An 18,349-nucleotide genomic window follows, 5' to 3' on the forward strand; every position below is an offset into this window, starting at 1 on the left:
TACCCGCCAGTACTGCTCTACCACCATCTTGGTACAGGCCACCTCCTGGGACACCTCTTCCACCATGTGTGTTTCTGAGGAAGGCACCCCATAAGCTAATTATCTGGATCTGGGCAGGGAATGAAAATGGGATGGTGGCTGGGGAAAAGGGGGTGGGCATGGCAGCAGTGTAAGAATGGGACGTAATGGTGGGGGAGACACAGTGGCCATGGGTGAGTGGAGAGGGGCTGGGATGCACTGGGGGTGACAGGGCAGCAGGGACGGAGGGTGCAGTGGGGAGGGAACTGGCATGCATGTCCTTTCCCACCAGTTCTGACGTTTTGGATCCAATAAAGGAGAACTGCTATGGGAGACTTTCCTTTGAACCACAAACAACAAAGAGTCCAACAGTACCTTAATGGCTGCCCTTTTTATTGGGGCATAAGCTTTTATACGCTAGATCCTTGTCAGATGCATGGATCAGTAGTCTCACGTTAAGCAGATAAGCCATGTTTTTCTTTCTTTCTTTCTATGACAAAGTGAATACAACTCATGGAACATTTAATTGCATGTTTCTTCTTGCTATGAATCATAGTGGTATGAATAGATAAATGGAGATGAGGTCTTATCTTGAGCAATTATTAATATACCACATGGTATCTAATAAAAATAGAATCTACGAGCACCAGTTCTGTTTACAAGAACCAGCTTCAGCTGAGAACAGATTGTCAAATGTTATTGCTGTGGTGATAAAGAGGACTGGAGAAGTTAAGCTAAAACAATGGGAACCCATTTGTTTTGCTTGACTTGCTGCTGGTCCAGAGGTGGGCAGAAGATGACACTCTAAAGCCAATACAAATGGACTGCTTTGCATGGTGTTTCTTTACTACATTTTAGGGGTTGTTTGATGGTTGCCTAACCCTCAAACATTGCCTACTGTCTGAGTTCACAAGACAAGCCACAGCAAGGCTGATCATCAATGCGTGCCATACTAAATGGTGCCTGTGGGCATCTGGTTCAGCACAACTGGCCCTGCAGGGGAATAAAGCCACAGTAGACTGTTGTATGAACCAGGGCAATAGAAGTATATGGAATTGTTGTTGTTATCCCATGTGAAGTTGTCTCTGACTAATGGTGACCCATTAATGAGAGCCCTCCAAAATATCCTATTCATGCCAGACCTGCTCAGCTCTTGTAAATTCCAGGCTGTGGCTTCCTTTATGGAGTCAGTCGATCTTTTGTTTGGTTTTTCTTTTCTTCTTCTGTCTTCAGTATTAAGTTCCCCTAGGACAGGGGTCGGCAATCTTTAACACTCAAAGAGCCATTTGGACCCATTTCCCACAGAAAAGAAAACACCGGGAGCCGCAAAACTCTTTTGACCTCTAAAATGAAGATAACACTGCATATATCGTTTTTTACCTTTATGCAATGTATAAAACAACTATAGTGTGTTGCATTTATGAAACAGACCGGGGGCTGTGCTGTGCGGGCGCGGGTCACAGATCGGGAGCTGTGCTGACACGTGTAGCAGATGGGGGGCTGTGAACGATGGAGCCGCAGCAGAGGGATTCAAGAGCCACGTGTGGCTCCGGGGCTGCGGGTTGCTGACCCCTGCCCTAGGATAAGGATGGGGAACAGAAAGCTGGTGGAATTTCCCCCATTTAAAGAGGGAAAATATATTCCAAGGTTGGAAGAATGGGGCACATTTTAGAAATATATATTTTTAAAATTATTTTCAAAAATATTTTTTCTAGCAAGTGTGGATCCATTTTATCAATGTTATTTTTCTTTAAAGAGGGAAAATAAGACTGACAATACAGTTATTTTCCTCAAATGTGTTTCTGATGGGTTGGCAATAATATCAAGTGCTGACTTATTGTGTGAATGGGCTATCCCAGCTCAGATACCACAGGGAGAACTTTTCATCTGCAATGGAATCCTTTTCAGTGAAGTTTGTTCGCACATTCCAGTGAGAGACATCAGTTTAGAGAGTCATGAAGTGTGAAGAAATCCAGCAATTACATGCATGTGTGAACTAGCCATCTGTCACAAGTTTATTCATAGTACTCCAGATAAAAATGCATTATAGAGAATAGCAGGGCACTGTAACAGGGATGTTATTTTGATTTCTAAGAAAGAAGGAAGGAAGGAAGGAAGGAAGGAAGGAAGGAAGGAAGGAAGGAAGGAAGGAAGGAAGGAAGGAAAGAAAGAAAGAAAGAAAGAAAGAAAGAAAGAAAGAAAGAGGGAGGGAGGGAGGGAGGGAGGGAGGGAGAGAGAAAGAATCTGAGGCTAGGTAAGGATTCCATACCTGCTCAGGGTAGTATAGACCTTATCAGGCAATTAAAAAAAAGGTAATGAACTGATAAATTAAGTCATTCATCATTCGTGATGTGACAGGCACTGTCCCATAGGTGTTTGTAACATATATACAATACCAATAGGCATATTATCATGGGAAAAATAACAGTTTTTCCAGTGACAAAAACCTTGCAACAAGAACACTGGCTAGAATGGGATCATCCTGCAAAAGATGTGCTTTCTTGCCACATGGACTGATTCTCCTACAAGAAAGCAATGATTCTGATTTTTTAGGATATTCACTACAATCACATGGAAGGGCCTTCACAGAATTGTACAAATACAATGTGGGGTATACAAATTACAAAAGAAACATAGAAGGTAAAAGCTGTTGTACTTCTAGAGTATTATATTTCATAATTAAATATCACAAATATTCAACTTATTTAACATTAAAAGATAGACAACAGGAATGTTCATATTCACTTGACAGTGACAGCAACTGGCTTTTGAATTAAATTTAGACTTCCCAGGATTCTATCTTCAGATTAGTATATTAAAAGAATATAATAACAACTAATCTTCATAATTTTGTTCAAAGGAAGGTAGCCTTAGAATTGTTCTGCATTAGTTTACATCTAAATATACTAAGAGCAAAACTTCAAAGGCTTGGATTTAAAGACTAACATTTTTAACTTGTGTTCCAGTCTGTTGCTGTGGTAAATCGCTAAAGAATGGAGATGTTAAAACTTGGAGATGTGGCATGTTACATACAATTTGCAAGTGTGCTACTGAACTAGTAATGAAATTATTTATAAAAATTATAAAGACTGCACACTGCAATAATTTGGAATTTACAGTTACATCCTCAATGCGACTGGTTGCTATAATTACTTGCAAGACTTTTAACATGTAAAGGGTCTATAATGTAAAGGCTCATCTCTATAAACCCCAGATGGAATACTATTTTTGTTTGGAAAGAGATGAATTGTAGCTGAAATAGCTATTGCCATTAGTGCCACTTAGCTTGCAATCCTATTGAAGCTACACAATGCATATCTTTGAGCAGACAAATGTAGACTTACGCTGTGATCCATACTTATAGACAGGTAGCTATGTCAATTCTTTTTTAAAAAGTATGATCTTTACAAAGTCCGTTTGACACAATGCCTTTCTTAAGAAACTTGCTTAACCATTTCCTTGGCGTGCTTCAAGAGATAAGGAGAAACCGTTCTCTTTAGAAGAACCTCTTTATTACCTTAAGGAAGTGAGCCAAAATTGGTGGTGAGGTGAATCTTACCTTGGCCCTTTGCTTTGTGTTTGGCTCTATGGGCTCTGCTTGCTATTAACTTTTGATGCATGGATTTTTAATGGCTGAGTTTTATTGATGATCTATACCAAAGGAATCCATGATGAGCAATTCTGATGATAAAAGAATGTGAACCCATATTTGTCCACTGGGTATAGCAGCATCTGGAATTAATGTTGATCTTCTCTCTAAACTTTTCATAGGGTAATTTCTTTAAAGTTGTACCTATCAGCTACATTTCTCCCCAGCCCCTGCTTTTACTGTAAAGTAAGTATGGAGGACCCAGTCTGGATCTTAAAAGCCTTCCTAATAGCTACACCCTAATAGTCTATCTTAATAGACTACCCTAATAGATTATCCTTAATAGACTGCCCTAATAGTCAGGGTTCTGCTCTTACTCTATAGAGCAAACAATAAAAGAAAGCGGTAGTTACAGATGTAAAAAAACCATCTCTTTGTGGCCATATCTGAATAGTCTGGAGATGCAAAGACTGGGAGGGGAGATGATAGCACTGTTCAAACACCTGATGCAGAAGGCAAGGTGTGCTTCCTGCTGCCCTGGTGGATAGGACTATAATTAATGCACTTAAGTTGCCTGTGGCACAATGTCCTGATGGTAAGAGCCGACGAACAATGGACCCAATTATTTAGGGATGTGGTGAATTCTTCCTCTCTGAAAGTCTTCAGACAGAGACTGCATATCCATCTGTTGAGGATGCTTTAACACTGGATCACCAAGCAAGGTACTGGACTAGATGGCCTACAAGCCCCCTTCCAACTTACTGCAGTTCTAAATATACATATGTGGGTGCAGGCTTTGCCAGGAGGGAATAAAGCTGTCAATCAGAATCTGTCTGTGAAATAGGTTTTCTTCCTAGCCACTGAAGATGTCTCTGGAAAATCCTGACAGGAGCAAGACACTCTGGCAGATGCAGAAGAAAGATGTGACTTGCTGATTAAATCCAAGATCCAGCTAGAGGCCAAAGTCAAAGAGCTGACTGAGCGGGTAGAAGATGAAGAGGAAATGAACTCTGAGCTGACATCCAAGAAGAGAAAACTGGAAGATGAATGCTCTGAGCTCAAGAAAGACATTGATGACCTTGAAATCACACTAGCAAAAGTTGAGAAAGAGAAACATGCTACTGAAAATAAGGTACCTCAAATATGTTGCCATTAAAAAATAAGCACTCCTGAGTCAGCTTTATGATGGTAGACAACTTACATATTATTAATTTAATCATGCTTGGAAGAGGATTGGTCCCTTCATTTATGATATAATAACACAGCACTGTTGGTGCTTCCAGATGAGTCTTTTATAGTGCAATCACCCTGCCTTATTCATGGAATTTTGTGAACAGTTCAGATGATGATATCGTCCAATTACAACCCTCCTGTCTTTTCCCACCATTACTTCCATCCTTTTTCTTTCCAACAAAGCACTCAGTTATGCAGAAAAAGATGGCAAAGATGAGAACCATCTGACTAGAAGCACTCCATGTCACTCTGATAAGCAGAAGACTGTTCTCTGGAGTGGAGCAGGGGTGGGGGAGGATTTTGCCCATCTGCCCTCACATCATGACCTGTAAGGTGCCGCTGGAGCAATATTTGATTGTCCAGACCTCTGCATTTAGCAGCAAAGTAATACAAATGTTGGGCTTCCCATGCTCCAGGATGCTAGCTGCTTTCCTTTCTTTCCCATTTACATAATGTGGTATTTGGGCTTCAGCAAACATGAACGCCTATCCAGGAAACCCAGCATCACTTCCACAACCCAGAAATGGTTTTGGTGAACCAGCCTCACAGGGATCCGTAGCACTTTGCCCAGTACAAGTGCAATGTAGGCAGTTCTCCCAAAGCAGGAATGAGAAACATCTGAATTAGAATGACTTTATAAGTACTTCTGCCTTTTGTTTCTATCCATCACAGGTTAAAAACTTGACAGAAGAAATGGCTGCACTTGATGAAACCATTAGCAAGCTGACAAAAGAAAAGAAGTCCTTGCAGGAAGCTCATCAGCAGGCCCTGGATGACCTGCAAGCAGAAGAAGACAAAGTCAACACACTAAGCAAAGCTAAACTGAAACTGGAGCAGCAAGTAGATGATGTATGTTTGTAACACTGCTCATTGACCTTGGCTTTTTGACAACTGGGTGACTTCATTTGTTCCATTGTTAAAGCCAGTCTTGTTGTTTGTCATTAGAAAAACAGAATCTTGAAGTAAAGTAGGCCAACTGGAAATAGGTAAAGGAAGAGATACACTTGCAATCCAGTTGTCACATAGATGTATACAGCTGGGAAGAAAATGTATAGGTTTTTTTCCTGTTTTCCTAGGATACTTCCAGATCAATGGCTTCTAGCACGGCTAAGCAAAAAAAATGGGGTGGGGGGAGAACACTGCCAGATGGAGCAGTCCTAGGGCTAACAATCAGGGGGCATTGTGCTGCTATTTCATCTTTCCTTACTTAACACATTTCCCACAATAAGGAAGAAAAGAAGTGATGGAAAAATACAGGAGAGCTACAAGAGGAAGGCAGCAGCATCTGGAACCCCTGTAAAATTCCATGAGCAATTGCATAATTGAAAAACCTAGCATTTTCATCAGCATATTCCTTTTGGTGAAAGAAGGCAGTTAATACAACAAGAAAAACAGAACTCTGTATATCTATATTTCACTACAGCTTATAAAGTCTTAAGGTGCTACCAACGTCACTGAGTACCTGAAAGATGTAATGGCCAATTGGTCCCTTTTCATTTTTTTGTAGCTTGAGGGATCTCTTGAGCAAGAAAAGAAAGTGAGGATGGATCTGGAAAGGGCCAAACGCAAACTGGAAGGGGACTTGAAGCTAACTCAAGAGAGTGTCATGGATTTGGAAAATGACAAGCTGCAATTGGAGGAAAAGTTAAAGAAGTATGGTGGTTTAAGTCTTACTGAGCCAAAGTCTGTATTCATACTGTAAAGCATTCACCGCCCTCGGAATGTGTTATACACGGTGTAAAATGTGGGAAGTAAGAGCCAATCGTATGTAGATTCTCCAGGCCCGCAGCATTGCCTGCCAGGTGCTTGAAAACCCCCTGCTGTTTTCAGTCCTGGGAAAGCAGCCAAAACCCAGAAGGTTTATCAAGCCCCTGGTGATTTGCCATATGTGACTGGTGGCTTTGTTTAGCTTGATGGGTCAAATGTCCTGCAGCACAGCTATATGCTCCCTCCAAACCAGAAATAGTCTTACCTGGGGAGGGAGCTCCTTAAAACTGGGGACCAAAAGGAAGAAACAGGAAGAAGGGGGAAAGTTTGCCACCTCTGGGTGATGCTGCAGAGTCTTTCATGTAAAACCTAAATGAGAGAGGACAGTAAATGAGATTAGGCATTTTATGTTCTAGTCTGCCGATTGCATTTTTCTTAAACAACAATCCATTGTTGTTTTACATTATAGCAGGCAAATCAGAACAGAAACTTAATCCTTCTAGTTCTTCCCTCCAACAAAGTTCTTCAAAGCACAGAATTTGCATGTTGCTTAGTCTGCAAGTCTACAGGAAGGACACCATTCCTTTTATCCTTGTATAGTACAGGGATGGAGAAACTGTGGCTTTCCATATACTGTTGGACTATTGTTGGATTCCCAGCATCTCCAGATCTTTGGCTATGCTGGCAAAGGCTAATAAAAGTTGGAGTCCAGCAACATGTGTAGGGCCACAGGTTCCCTACTCGTGGTACGGCACTTTGGCATTTATTAAGGTCTTGGATAAGTAGCAGTAATAGTAACCATTGTTTCTGAGATTGCGTTCCTACTTAAGAAGGAATAAAATGGTGTTAACCAACTACTCTCTTGTATCACACACTAATCAGACTTTGGTATCATAAACAGGAAAGAATTTGAAATCAGTCAGATGAACTCAAAGATTGAAGATGAGCAGGCTGTAGTGATTCAACTCCAAAAGAAGATAAAAGAGCTTCAGGTAATCAATCATTCATGCTTAATTTTCTCCTGTCCTGGACTTGTTAGATTTTGTACTGTTAGAAGGCCTTGGGTTCTAGGCAGGATGCAGTTTTTATAAGTTTAGGTTATTATAATTCAACATACAATCATTTTCAGACCATAAGAAGAGCTCTGTTAGATCAGACCAGGCAGTCATCCAATTCAGCGCTATGTTTTCCATAGTAGTAACCAGGAAGTTTCCAGGAAGTCTTGCAAATGCTCTTCCTGCATTGTCTGTCACCACAAGCTGGTCCACTTACTTATTTATTGAATTTGTATAAAAGCAGCCCCATTAACATTATGCTTTCTGGGTGGCCATTACAATAAAATCAGTAATAACATTAATAAAGTAATACAGCTAAAATGCTATAAATAATCACAGTAAGATGCAATATGTACAAGCAACATATAAATATAATTAATAAAATTAAAAAATAAAATCAAAGTGAAAACCAGTGCTGTCAATAGTTAGTTTATGTAGTGCCACAGGTGCATTGAAAGAGAATGGTCTTTTGTCCTTACATGGAGGTTCCATTGAGGTGCTGGGACCAACAGCCACTGACAGGCCATGACTCCATGAATGTGTTGGGCTTTATTTTAAAGCCACCTAAGCCCATGCCCATATTCACATGGGAACAGATTTCACAACATAATGAATGAACTTTTAGTCCTTAGACATTGTCTCAAACAGCGGGACAGAAGAGAGCCAGTGAGCCCTAGTGGTTAAGAGCATGGGACTGGAACTCAGACGAGCTGGGTTCTAGTCCCCACTCAGCCATGGAGCCAACTGGGTGACTTTGGGCCAGTCACAGACTCTCAGCCCAACCCACCTCACAGGGTTGTTGTTGTGGGGATAAGATGGAGGCGGAGTATGATGTAAGCTGCCTTGAGCCCTTTGTAGGAAAAAGGCAGGATATATATCTGGAAGAAAAAAAAAGATCATTCTGGTTCCCAGCTCCAAGTCTTCACTCTGACCTTGGAGCTGGGAAATTGGAGCTCCAATCCTTGGAACACCTGCTGGGTGCTGATGATAAGTTATCATTCTTGGCTTTAGATGCCCAATACAATTTGTCTGCTATACAGCATTGCAACAATTATTCCAATCTAGGTTTGGCCCTACCACTTTACAGCTTCAGAGTTGTCTTTGCTACTGAAAGCACTTATTGAGGCCCATCAGTTATATCAAACCGAAATCCATGTTTCGAGATATATATTATTGGTGAATAAATGTGCTACACAGTGTCTTAAGCAAGAGTGGAATGGGAAACTAGTTTTGCCTTACCAGCAGGCCACCACTTTACCATCTGTATCTGAAGCCTTATTCAGCAAAAATGCTTGTTCAGTGGCTATGGAATGTCAAAACATCTTAGTAAGGGTTTGTCTACATTGGCTAATTGCTGGAGTTGAACTGCAGCAAATACATATTTTCATTGTATGTTGTGGCAATGTCCAGGAGTTGCCTCTTTTTGGGAAAAAATGATTTACATGATTAAACTTGTACTAACATGCTCTAATATTAACTGATAGGTATGTCCTCAAATTATTTACCTGCCTCCTGGAAACTTGCACACATTAAGAGAGAATGGATTCTCTGTATCTTTTTCAAAGCTAAAAGACTGGTATTGTGACACTGTAAGGAAAAATGCTTATCCTGTAATTGACTGAGGATATAACGATGCTTTCATATTTGAATGGCTGGTGTCTAGGTAGCATATACAAATGGACACTTGTATCAGTATTTGACCTTCTTTTGTTCACATTTAAGTATAATTCTTAGAAATCTACATATTTCTTTAAGTATGAGTATGTGCATGCATTTCATATCCATTTACTGAAACTGAGATATATATATAAATCTATGTAGCTACAGTTTTCCCTTTCTTCCTTGCTTTGTTTCATTGGCAGTTTACAATAAAACCAATTTTGAACCACCCCCAAAGCAGGTATGCATGTCCACACACATGGCATGTAAACCAAGTCACTCCCTCAGAACCGTGACATTAGAGAAGGCTCAACTATCAATGCAGTTTGCCCTCGTGAAGCCTTCTGCAGGCTGATGCAGAAGATCAGTGGACGCAAAGGATCATATCTCTGTCCCGATGCCCCACCTCCACGCATTCATCCAAAGGTCTGGACAGAATCTAGAGGTGTATGAATGTATTCCAGATCAGAGATTCTACAGTTTTCGGTGTTCCTGATTGTGCAGAAGAAACCCTTCTGCATGTGCTGTTAATGCGTGGTGGCTCTCTCCAGAACTTGAAGGGCACACAGTGGCTACAAACTCAAGTTCTTCCCTCAAGTTCTCAAATTATGTATTCACCAAACATCAACATGAACTTACCATGCCAGTTTTTGAAGGAGAAACTGTTGATTATAGGAAGGCGAATGTGAAATCCTTATCTTGATCAATGGGAATCTTAATAATAGATATTTGCTAAGACCAAAGAAGACATTACTTTAAATCTCTATCTAGCACCAACATTTCCCCTATTTTTTCAATTCAAATCAGGACCATGGCATGGGAAGTAAGGTTTTAAAGATCTGGATTGTGGCCCCTGTTCCACTCTAACATAAAGATGAGCATGGGGTAGATATAGCTCCTAAAATAGATGTAGGAGACATTTGTGGTGGTTATGCACTGAAGAAGAAGGGAAAGGAAGGAAAAGAGAGGAAAAAAGACTTTCCTGGGTGGAAAGATAGCATCTGCCTTGTTTATAAGCACCTAAGGGCTTGAGAGTTAGTAAGTGAGCGGACTGAATGTCAGAGGAAGACAATGTGAATTGTACTGATAAATAACACTGGCAGGGGGAATAGCACAGAGGAAAGACATACGCGTATTTCAGGAATAAAAGCAGTTTCTACAACTGCTGGTCCATGGAGGCTCTATGACCTCCTTGGATTTGCAGGTGCCAAAGTTGCTCTGTTTCTTTCTGGAGGATGTGGAATAGGCCATTGATTCCACTGCAACTTCCTTGCTTTCCAGAGGCTGACCATGTGCCTAATCAGTTTTGACAGTCCTAGTTCAGAGGTGAAACATGAACAGGGTCCACAAACTCTTGACCTTACCCTACATTTCCTCTTTAAAGTTACAGCAGCAGAAAACACTCTTTAGAGCAGAATGCTCAGCTCCCATTGTATGCAAATATGACTCTTCTTTAAACCCACTACAGGAGTAATCATAGAAACAGAGCAACAGAGTGAGTCAGAAGGGGCCTCCTGGGCCATCTAGTCTGACTCCTGGATCCAGCCGGCTCCACTCATGACACACCTACCATGTGCATGTTCAGCTTATCCTTAAGCACCTTTACCACTGGGGCTTCAACCACCACCTGTGGAAGCCCATTCCATATCCTAGGAGCCCTAACCATTAGGAGGTACTTCCTAGCATCCACCTTAAATCTTGGTTCCTTGAGCTTTGCTCCATTGGAACGTGTCCTGCCCGCCACTGCAGGGATAGAATAAAGTTCTATCCCTTACTTTCCCTGCAGAAAGTAACTATGCAATCCTGCATAAAGTAACTTGGAATAAGTCCTCCTTAGTTCAATGGAGCTTATTCTAGGTAAATGTGACCAGCCTGATGTTTTGGGAAGATGGCTCAGAACCCTACTCAGTTGTCTGGGTAGGTAACCAGCCTTTGTTATATGGCGTCTAATTTCTAGCACTGATCATGCTTTAATGTTCTCACCTATGTGAGCCAAGGGCCACATCTGACATCTTTAGGTGGAGGCACTGTGGCAGTTACGACCATGCTATTACATGCATGTTTCCCTCTGTCTGCCAGGCCCGCATAGAAGAGCTGGAAGAGGAGCTGGAAGCTGAAAGAGCTGCTCGAGCCAAAGTGGAAAAGCAAAGATCTGACCTGGCCCGAGAGCTTGAAGAGCTGAGTGAGCGTCTAGAAGAGGCTGGGGGTGCCACTTCAGCCCAACTGGAGATGAACAAGAAACGGGAGGCAGAATTTCTGAAACTGCGAAGGGACCTGGAAGAGGCCACTCTGCACTATGAGGCGACTGCTGCTACTCTAAGGAAGAAACACGCAGACAGCATAGCAGAGCTTGGGGAGCAAGTGGACAACCTGCAGAGGGTGAAACAAAAACTGGAGAAAGAGAAGAGTGAGCTGAAGCTGGAAGTGGATGACCTCTCCTCCAATATGGAACAACTGGTCAAGGGGAAGGTAAAGCCTCTGGCAGTAGCTGTGGGGACAGACTGGGTGGGAATGGGTGTGGTTACCAATGGCCATGCTGTCTAGAGATTCCTGTGACTTGCAGCCCAACACAACTGGAGGGCACCATGCTGGAGAGCTGAACAGTGTGCCTTGCTTATCTTATGCCCCTTAGTATCCAGCTGTAAGATACTCATTAGGTGGAATCGGACAATGAGATTTCCAGATTTTGCCCAGTTATCACCACCACCATCATCATAAGGTACCAGCTTATTGAAAAACACTTTTGGCCACCTGGCCTATTCCTTGGTTTCTAGTTCCAAATTCTGCTCGCCTAAGGGTTGATTTGCATGTTATTTCTTGCTTTGAATTACCACCAAAAGCCCTCTTCATTGCAGCAAAATTGAGAGTGGAAGTAACACTTAAATGCCTTGAGCATGTGATATGTCTAAACGTGTTCAGAGTTTATGTATATCAGTGGCATCAGAGTTTTCAGTACTGGACAGTACAGAAATGTTAATAGTAATAGTAATAAGGTAGTTTTGTGCAAAGGCAGCATATGTTTAGAGCAACGCATGTAGTCAAGGCATTTGAACATTGCTATTCTATTTCCCTACAGATTTTTCTGATGTATCAGTAAGTAGTTATTACCAGATACTTTGATATATGAAAAAAGCAACACTTTGAACATAAAACTGTTCTGATGCAGAAAGCTTGTATCTTCTGCTGATTGAAAGGGTGGGGATGAAAATGGAGTATATTTTTCACATTTATGATCTTTCAAATGCTTCCATCATACTTATCTTTAATAAATGATCTAGAATAGAATAGTAAAATATTCCTCTTGGGACATTTAATTCTGCTTCCCTGCAACTACTTAGCCATATCTGTTAGGAAGCATGTGTTTATGGCTCAGAGATGTATAATTTTGTTTAAATCAATGTGAGGTTTCCCCCCTCACATCAGTGTAGTTCAATAATTCAAAGCTATTAATTAAATAGCTGGTTCCTTTCCATTTACTAGAACTATCATATTGTAATCTGGGTGGTGGGCATTGTTTGTATGATTCTAGTAATAGCTGAGGCAAAATATGCAGCTGCCAGAGGTGATAGATGTACAGGATGTTGGGGGACAAACTGTGGACGCCATTTAAACTATTCTGCAACACACTAGTGCACTGGAGGATGTTGCCCGATTCCTGGTGTTGAAAGATTCAACATCTAGTTGGGTCCCCTTCTGTACACGGAATGCAGGTGGTGTTGCCATCTTGACCTTTGCTTCAGGAGGCAAAATATCCTGGGCCAGCAGTGCGGGGCACAATGAAAGCAGAACATTTAAAATATTATCCAATAAACTTTCCAATAAACCAAGTTTGACGTGTAATAGAATAAGACTTTTAAATCTATATGTGCTCATAACCCTTTTATTGGCATGCCGTTTTAATTTTTACCATCTGCTGCACAGGACTGTATCCCTGAAATTGGCTGGGTCATGTCTCAGCTTTTGTGCTTCTGTTCTCATTGCCTTCCATTAGTGATATTGACTATTATTGCCAGAAATTAAAGGGGTGTGTTGAAGTGAGCAATGCAGTTTGTTTGGGATGACTTTTGACTACCTTTCTCACAACTGTATTAGGCAAATGCAGAGAAACTCTGTCGCACTTTTGAAGACCATCTGAATGAGGCGAAGAGCAAAGTGGATGAGTTGACCCGTGTAGTGAATGACCTCACGACCCAAAAAGGGAAGCTGCAAACTGAGAACGGTAGGTTGGATAAACCCTGTTAGAATCACAGGAAGTAAGGGAATGGCACCTAAGATACTAAGAGCCTAACACAAAGATGATTGCCAAATGGAACCACATACATGTGATTACACATGGGAACTGCAATGAAGAATTTTTCTACACAAGGCATTTAATGAGCACTCATAATTCTCTGCTCATTTGCATATGCAAATATATGTGTCAATGTGCCCATTCAGAAATAATAACTATAATTTAAATATACATACAGTACCTCTCATCACAGTGGACAAGACTGACCCAGGTGACCTGTGCCTTCTAGTCTGTCTGTTGCACAGGTTGCTTAAATGGCCAGCTTCCAGGCCCCTTTCTGCTCTCCCCTTTATGGTTCTTTGACTTAAAAACAAGCAGCTCTACAATGAGGCAGCTCCTCTGCTTGTAAAGGTGGATTTTTCCAACAGAGGACTGTCTTCTGTAGAGTAGGACATCTGGTCAGTCTAGCATCTCTGCTGCTATAGTTGCTAGCACTGTTGCACTCTTGATGCAGAAGAGAAACCAGAGTGGAGAGGTTTTGTGACCAGAATGTGTAGGCATCTGGACCATGCAGGGTGCATAATTGTATCACACAGCTGTCTGAAGCAGGAGCTTCATTAGCCCTCAGGTGTGAATATTGCAGGGTTTTTTTAGCCTGCCATCAAGCACTCTCTCTCTCTTTTGCCATTGCCTTTCATTAAATCCAGAGGAATTCTGAGGGTACGAGATATAAATCTGGTTTTGGCAGAATGTGGTCCATCCCATGCATGGCTAGCACCATAAAATCTCCATCTACTTTCTCCAACCACCCCTGCCCTTTTGTGCTTTTTGGACAAAGAAAGACTACATGTCTTTTATTTAGTCAGAACGCATGGAATATTTGCCCCTAGTATCACAGCCCTCTGCCTCCTCCTCCTCTATCAGAAAAAGCTTATGCTTATTATCTTTTTGTGATAACCCTCTGGCAGGTGAATTTGCAAGACAGCTGGAAGAGAAAGAATCACTTATAAACCAACTTTCCCGAGGGAAGTTGTCTTTCACTCAACAAATAGATGAACTTAAAAGGCAGCTGGAGGAAGAGACCAAGGTAATGCTTTGATTTATAATCCCAATACAATTCTGAGTTAGCCTGAATTGATGACTCGGTTTTTAAGAGTTTGCTCTGAAGCAGGTTCAGAACAAGATTCTGGAAGCCAGTGTGGTGGATTTGCATGGATTCTCACTGGCTGGAGGGTTGTTTTAGTCAATAAACGAGTAAAATGCAGAATTTTAGGGATTATAGTATCAATACAAGCAGGAAAGAGAGGGATGTTGAAGAAATCCACAACAGACTCAAATAAACCTAGAGTTCTCAATGTTTTCTCTGTGGATTCCACAGTGCACTAGCTTTTCCAGGTCATGTGGAGTCCACATGGCTTGCAAACTAATTGGTTTATTTCATATGTCTTTCCAAAAATTAAGCTGCATTAAGTCAAAAAGGCATGAATCACCCATGAAGTCAAATATGAATATTTGGGCCAATTTGTCCATTTTGGGGAGCAGGCATTTGCTCACATGCTGATGCCATTTGTGGCAAGGGGGTCAAGGGGAAAGATGCCATTTGTGACTCCACCTCAAGCAACAAAGGGCCACTCCTCTGATACTGAGTGTAGAAATAGGGAATTGAGACTGTAAATGTCCCACCAGAACTGATTGGTTGTTTGCCAGTTTGTTTGCCCACTATGGTATGTTTGCCTACTGTTTGGCCAGCCTGGCTGTTTGCCCACTATGATATATGCTAAATACAGCCCTCCTACCCATCTTATAGTCCAAGAATGCTTTGGCCCATGCTCTGCAAGCTGCCCGCCATGACTGTGATCTCCTGCGTGAGCAGTTTGAGGAAGAACAAGAAACTAAGGCAGAGCTGCAGAGGGCGCTCTCCAAGGGGAACGCAGAAGTGGCTCAGTGGCGAACGAAATATGAAACTGATGCTATCCAAAGAACTGAGGAGCTGGAAGATGCCAAGTAAGATACTCCAAGGCTGCCTCCATTGTTGCCATGTGGATCCTTTTCAAATATGGTGACAGTTCAGGTTACAGGCTGTGCATAGGTCCTCAGTGTTCTGAGAGCTGCTTATACATCACAACCCAGGTACATTACCCCGTTACATCTTATGGCAATTGCACCAATCTGTTCTGACCTAGGGTGACAGGAAAACCCATATGACCTGCCTATCAACTGATATATACCCAAAAGTCCTTCTCGGGTGCCCTGCCTCCAGAGACAGCACCTCTTGTAAGGTGGTCCCCCAGTTTTGGAACTCTCTCCCTTGAGAAAGACATGCTTTCTCTCACCATAATTTCTATGTTTCATACACGAATCCAAGTCCATCCTATTTATTTATTTATTACATTTTCATATTACATTTCTACACACCATACCCAAAGCTTTTTAGGTGGTTCGCAACAATCAAAACCATCATTTAAGATGCACTATAAAAGTTGAAAACTACAGTATAAAATGAAAACAAAAAACCAAAGTTCAACTTATCAGCAGTACAAAGGTTTAAACACAGCAAAGGATTTAAAACAACAGATATAAATCTTTCCTTAGCTTGGGCTGACCCTTAAGTGACTGATCTGCAGATCTGAAGATATCCTGCAGGTAAACCAAAGAGATTTTATCTCTGCTTGTATAGGGGCAGTTTCTCAGACACTGGCTTAGATTTTAAGAAAGAGCATCATCTGGACGCCCCTAGTACAACCTCACAAGTAACTTAGGATATCCCTTGAGCCACTGAAGTATCATGAAACCTGAGAGGCACATCAAGAATCCCTTGTAATCTCGCCCAGAATGCAAGTATTAGAGTGTGCACAATTGTACCTCCAGCCTCTTTTGCAATGCTGCATGCGCTTACAGGCCAGCCCAGGGCACACTTCGCAGGCTAGGTAGCTGCACTGCATAGTTGGAGAGGTGCACCCCAAAGGATGTGGGGGAGGAGGAAGTACTCAGTGAAAATAATGTGCTTCCATATTCTCTGTGAAATTGCATTTTTTCCTCTGGACACAGCCCCTCTGCCCTGCAACATTTCTTGTACTGGGCACACCCTTGTAGCTCAGAAGCTTGGAAGAATAAGAAGGTCTTTACTTGGCATTGAAACGAGTGGCATTTATGCATCGGTTGAACCTCCCTGGGAAGGGCAAATAACACATCCATAATTGTGCTTCTAAATGAAAGCTATGTTGCCTCAGTTTGGGAAGTAGCCAGAACTTTTTTCCCTTGTGGGTCACTTTATTGTCTATCCTTTCTGTTAGGAAGAAGTTGGCAGCCCGTCTCCAAGAGGCTGAAGAAGCTATTGAGGCAGCCAATGCCAAATGCTCATCTCTGGAGAAGACCAAGCACAGACTGCAGAACGAACTGGAGGACATAATGATTGATTTAGAAAAGGCCAACTCAGCAGCAGGGGCCCTGGACAAGAAACAGCGTAATTTTGACAGGATTATTGCTGAATGGAAGCAGAAGTATGAGGAATCCCAAGCAGAACTTGAAGCTGCTCAGAAGGAGGCTCGAAGCCTCAGCACTGAGTTATTCAAGCTGAAGAATGCATACGAAGAAAGCCTGGACAACCTGGAAACCTTAAAAAGGGAAAATAAGAACCTCCAAGGTAGGCCATGCATTGAAAATGTGGCACCGTTAAGGAAGTGTAGTCTTAAGAGAGTCAGGATAAAAAGGGAGCTCATGGGTCTTTCAGTTAAACTTCATCATTGCATGAGATGAATTGGAAAGGAGACCTTCATCACTGAAACCTTTTGATCCTTTGAGGAGTAAGGAGAGCCATATGTGCCAGGCCCCTTGGCTTATTATTAGCCTAGCTTTCCCAAGTGCAAATCAGCTGGTGTGGGATGCCCCTACTTGGGATTGCAGGAGGCATCTAATACCAGCTGATTTGCACTTGGGACAGCTAGGCTAACAATAAGCCAGGCGGATTGTAGTTGCCCCCTGCAATCCCAATCACAAGATGGCATAGCATGAACTTATGAAGTGATGGGTGCCCTTAAGTGCATTGGAGAGAAAGGCAGCTGCCTTTTAGAAAGGCAGCTGTTACAGAATGGGATGGGGTAATGAATGCTGGCAGTGCTACCTATCTAGTCACTCTTCCACAGTAAAGCTTCCTCAGCCGTCCATAATGCATGGACTTAGACTTGAGTTCACTTTTTTTCTCCCTGCTCCAAATCCCTTTTCCTTTTGTGCTGTATTTTTAGACTGTAAGCCTGAGAACAAAGTGTCTTGTTGATGAGATTTATACGTTTCCCTGGGAATGTTTCTTCTTCTTCTGAAGAGCAGGGTAAAAATCCTTCCGATAAATAAAAAGCTACCTATGATCACATTTGCACATCACATGTGGGAAAAACAATGTGGTGTGGTGGTTAGAGAGGTGGACAGGAGACTTGTGGGATCCAGATTCTAGACCCCACTCAGTCATGAAGCTCACTGGGTGACTCTAAGCTAGTCACTCATTCTTGGACTAACCCATCACACAAGGTTGTGGCTGTGAGGATAAAGTGGAGTAGAGGAGGACTAGGTAACTGACTTGAAAGAGGAAAAAATGTGATGTAATAATCATTATCCCTATGAAATGGTGGGTGATTCTGACATGCCCCCACCACATCACATCAACTAAGATGATATCTTAGTTCATATGTGAACGCGACAGACATATCTAAGCCAACCTGGATGTCTCTGCCTTTCTTGCTGTGTGCTTTCATTCGTTACATTTCTGTCCCACCCAGCTGACAGTCACCCTCAATACAACAAAAACCAAACAATACAGAAAACAAAGAAAATATCAAAAAGTTAACATATCATTCCTATGCGGAT

General features: G+C 41.9%; 1 protein-coding gene across 1 annotated transcript in view; it reads left to right on the plus strand.

Moving 5' to 3' along the window:
* MYH15 (myosin heavy chain 15) overlaps window positions 1-18,349 on the plus strand; it is a 92,760-nt gene that overhangs the window by 52,162 nt on the left and 22,249 nt on the right. Inside the window, exons 25-33 of the mRNA XM_044441486.1 lie at window positions 4,497-4,739; window positions 5,513-5,689; window positions 6,348-6,493; window positions 7,449-7,539; window positions 11,341-11,730; window positions 13,354-13,480; window positions 14,461-14,579; window positions 15,300-15,496; window positions 16,786-17,135. Of these exons, the coding sequence (XP_044297421.1) occupies window positions 4,497-4,739; window positions 5,513-5,689; window positions 6,348-6,493; window positions 7,449-7,539; window positions 11,341-11,730; window positions 13,354-13,480; window positions 14,461-14,579; window positions 15,300-15,496; window positions 16,786-17,135 (1,840 nt within the window). The remainder of the gene's footprint in view (window positions 1-4,496; window positions 4,740-5,512; window positions 5,690-6,347; window positions 6,494-7,448; window positions 7,540-11,340; window positions 11,731-13,353; window positions 13,481-14,460; window positions 14,580-15,299; window positions 15,497-16,785; window positions 17,136-18,349) is intronic.

This window comes from Varanus komodoensis, unplaced genomic scaffold (assembly GCF_004798865.1).
Source record: "Varanus komodoensis strain SLA01 unplaced genomic scaffold, ASM479886v1 scaffold4, whole genome shotgun sequence".
Lineage (NCBI taxonomy): Eukaryota > Metazoa > Chordata > Lepidosauria > Squamata > Varanidae > Varanus > Varanus komodoensis.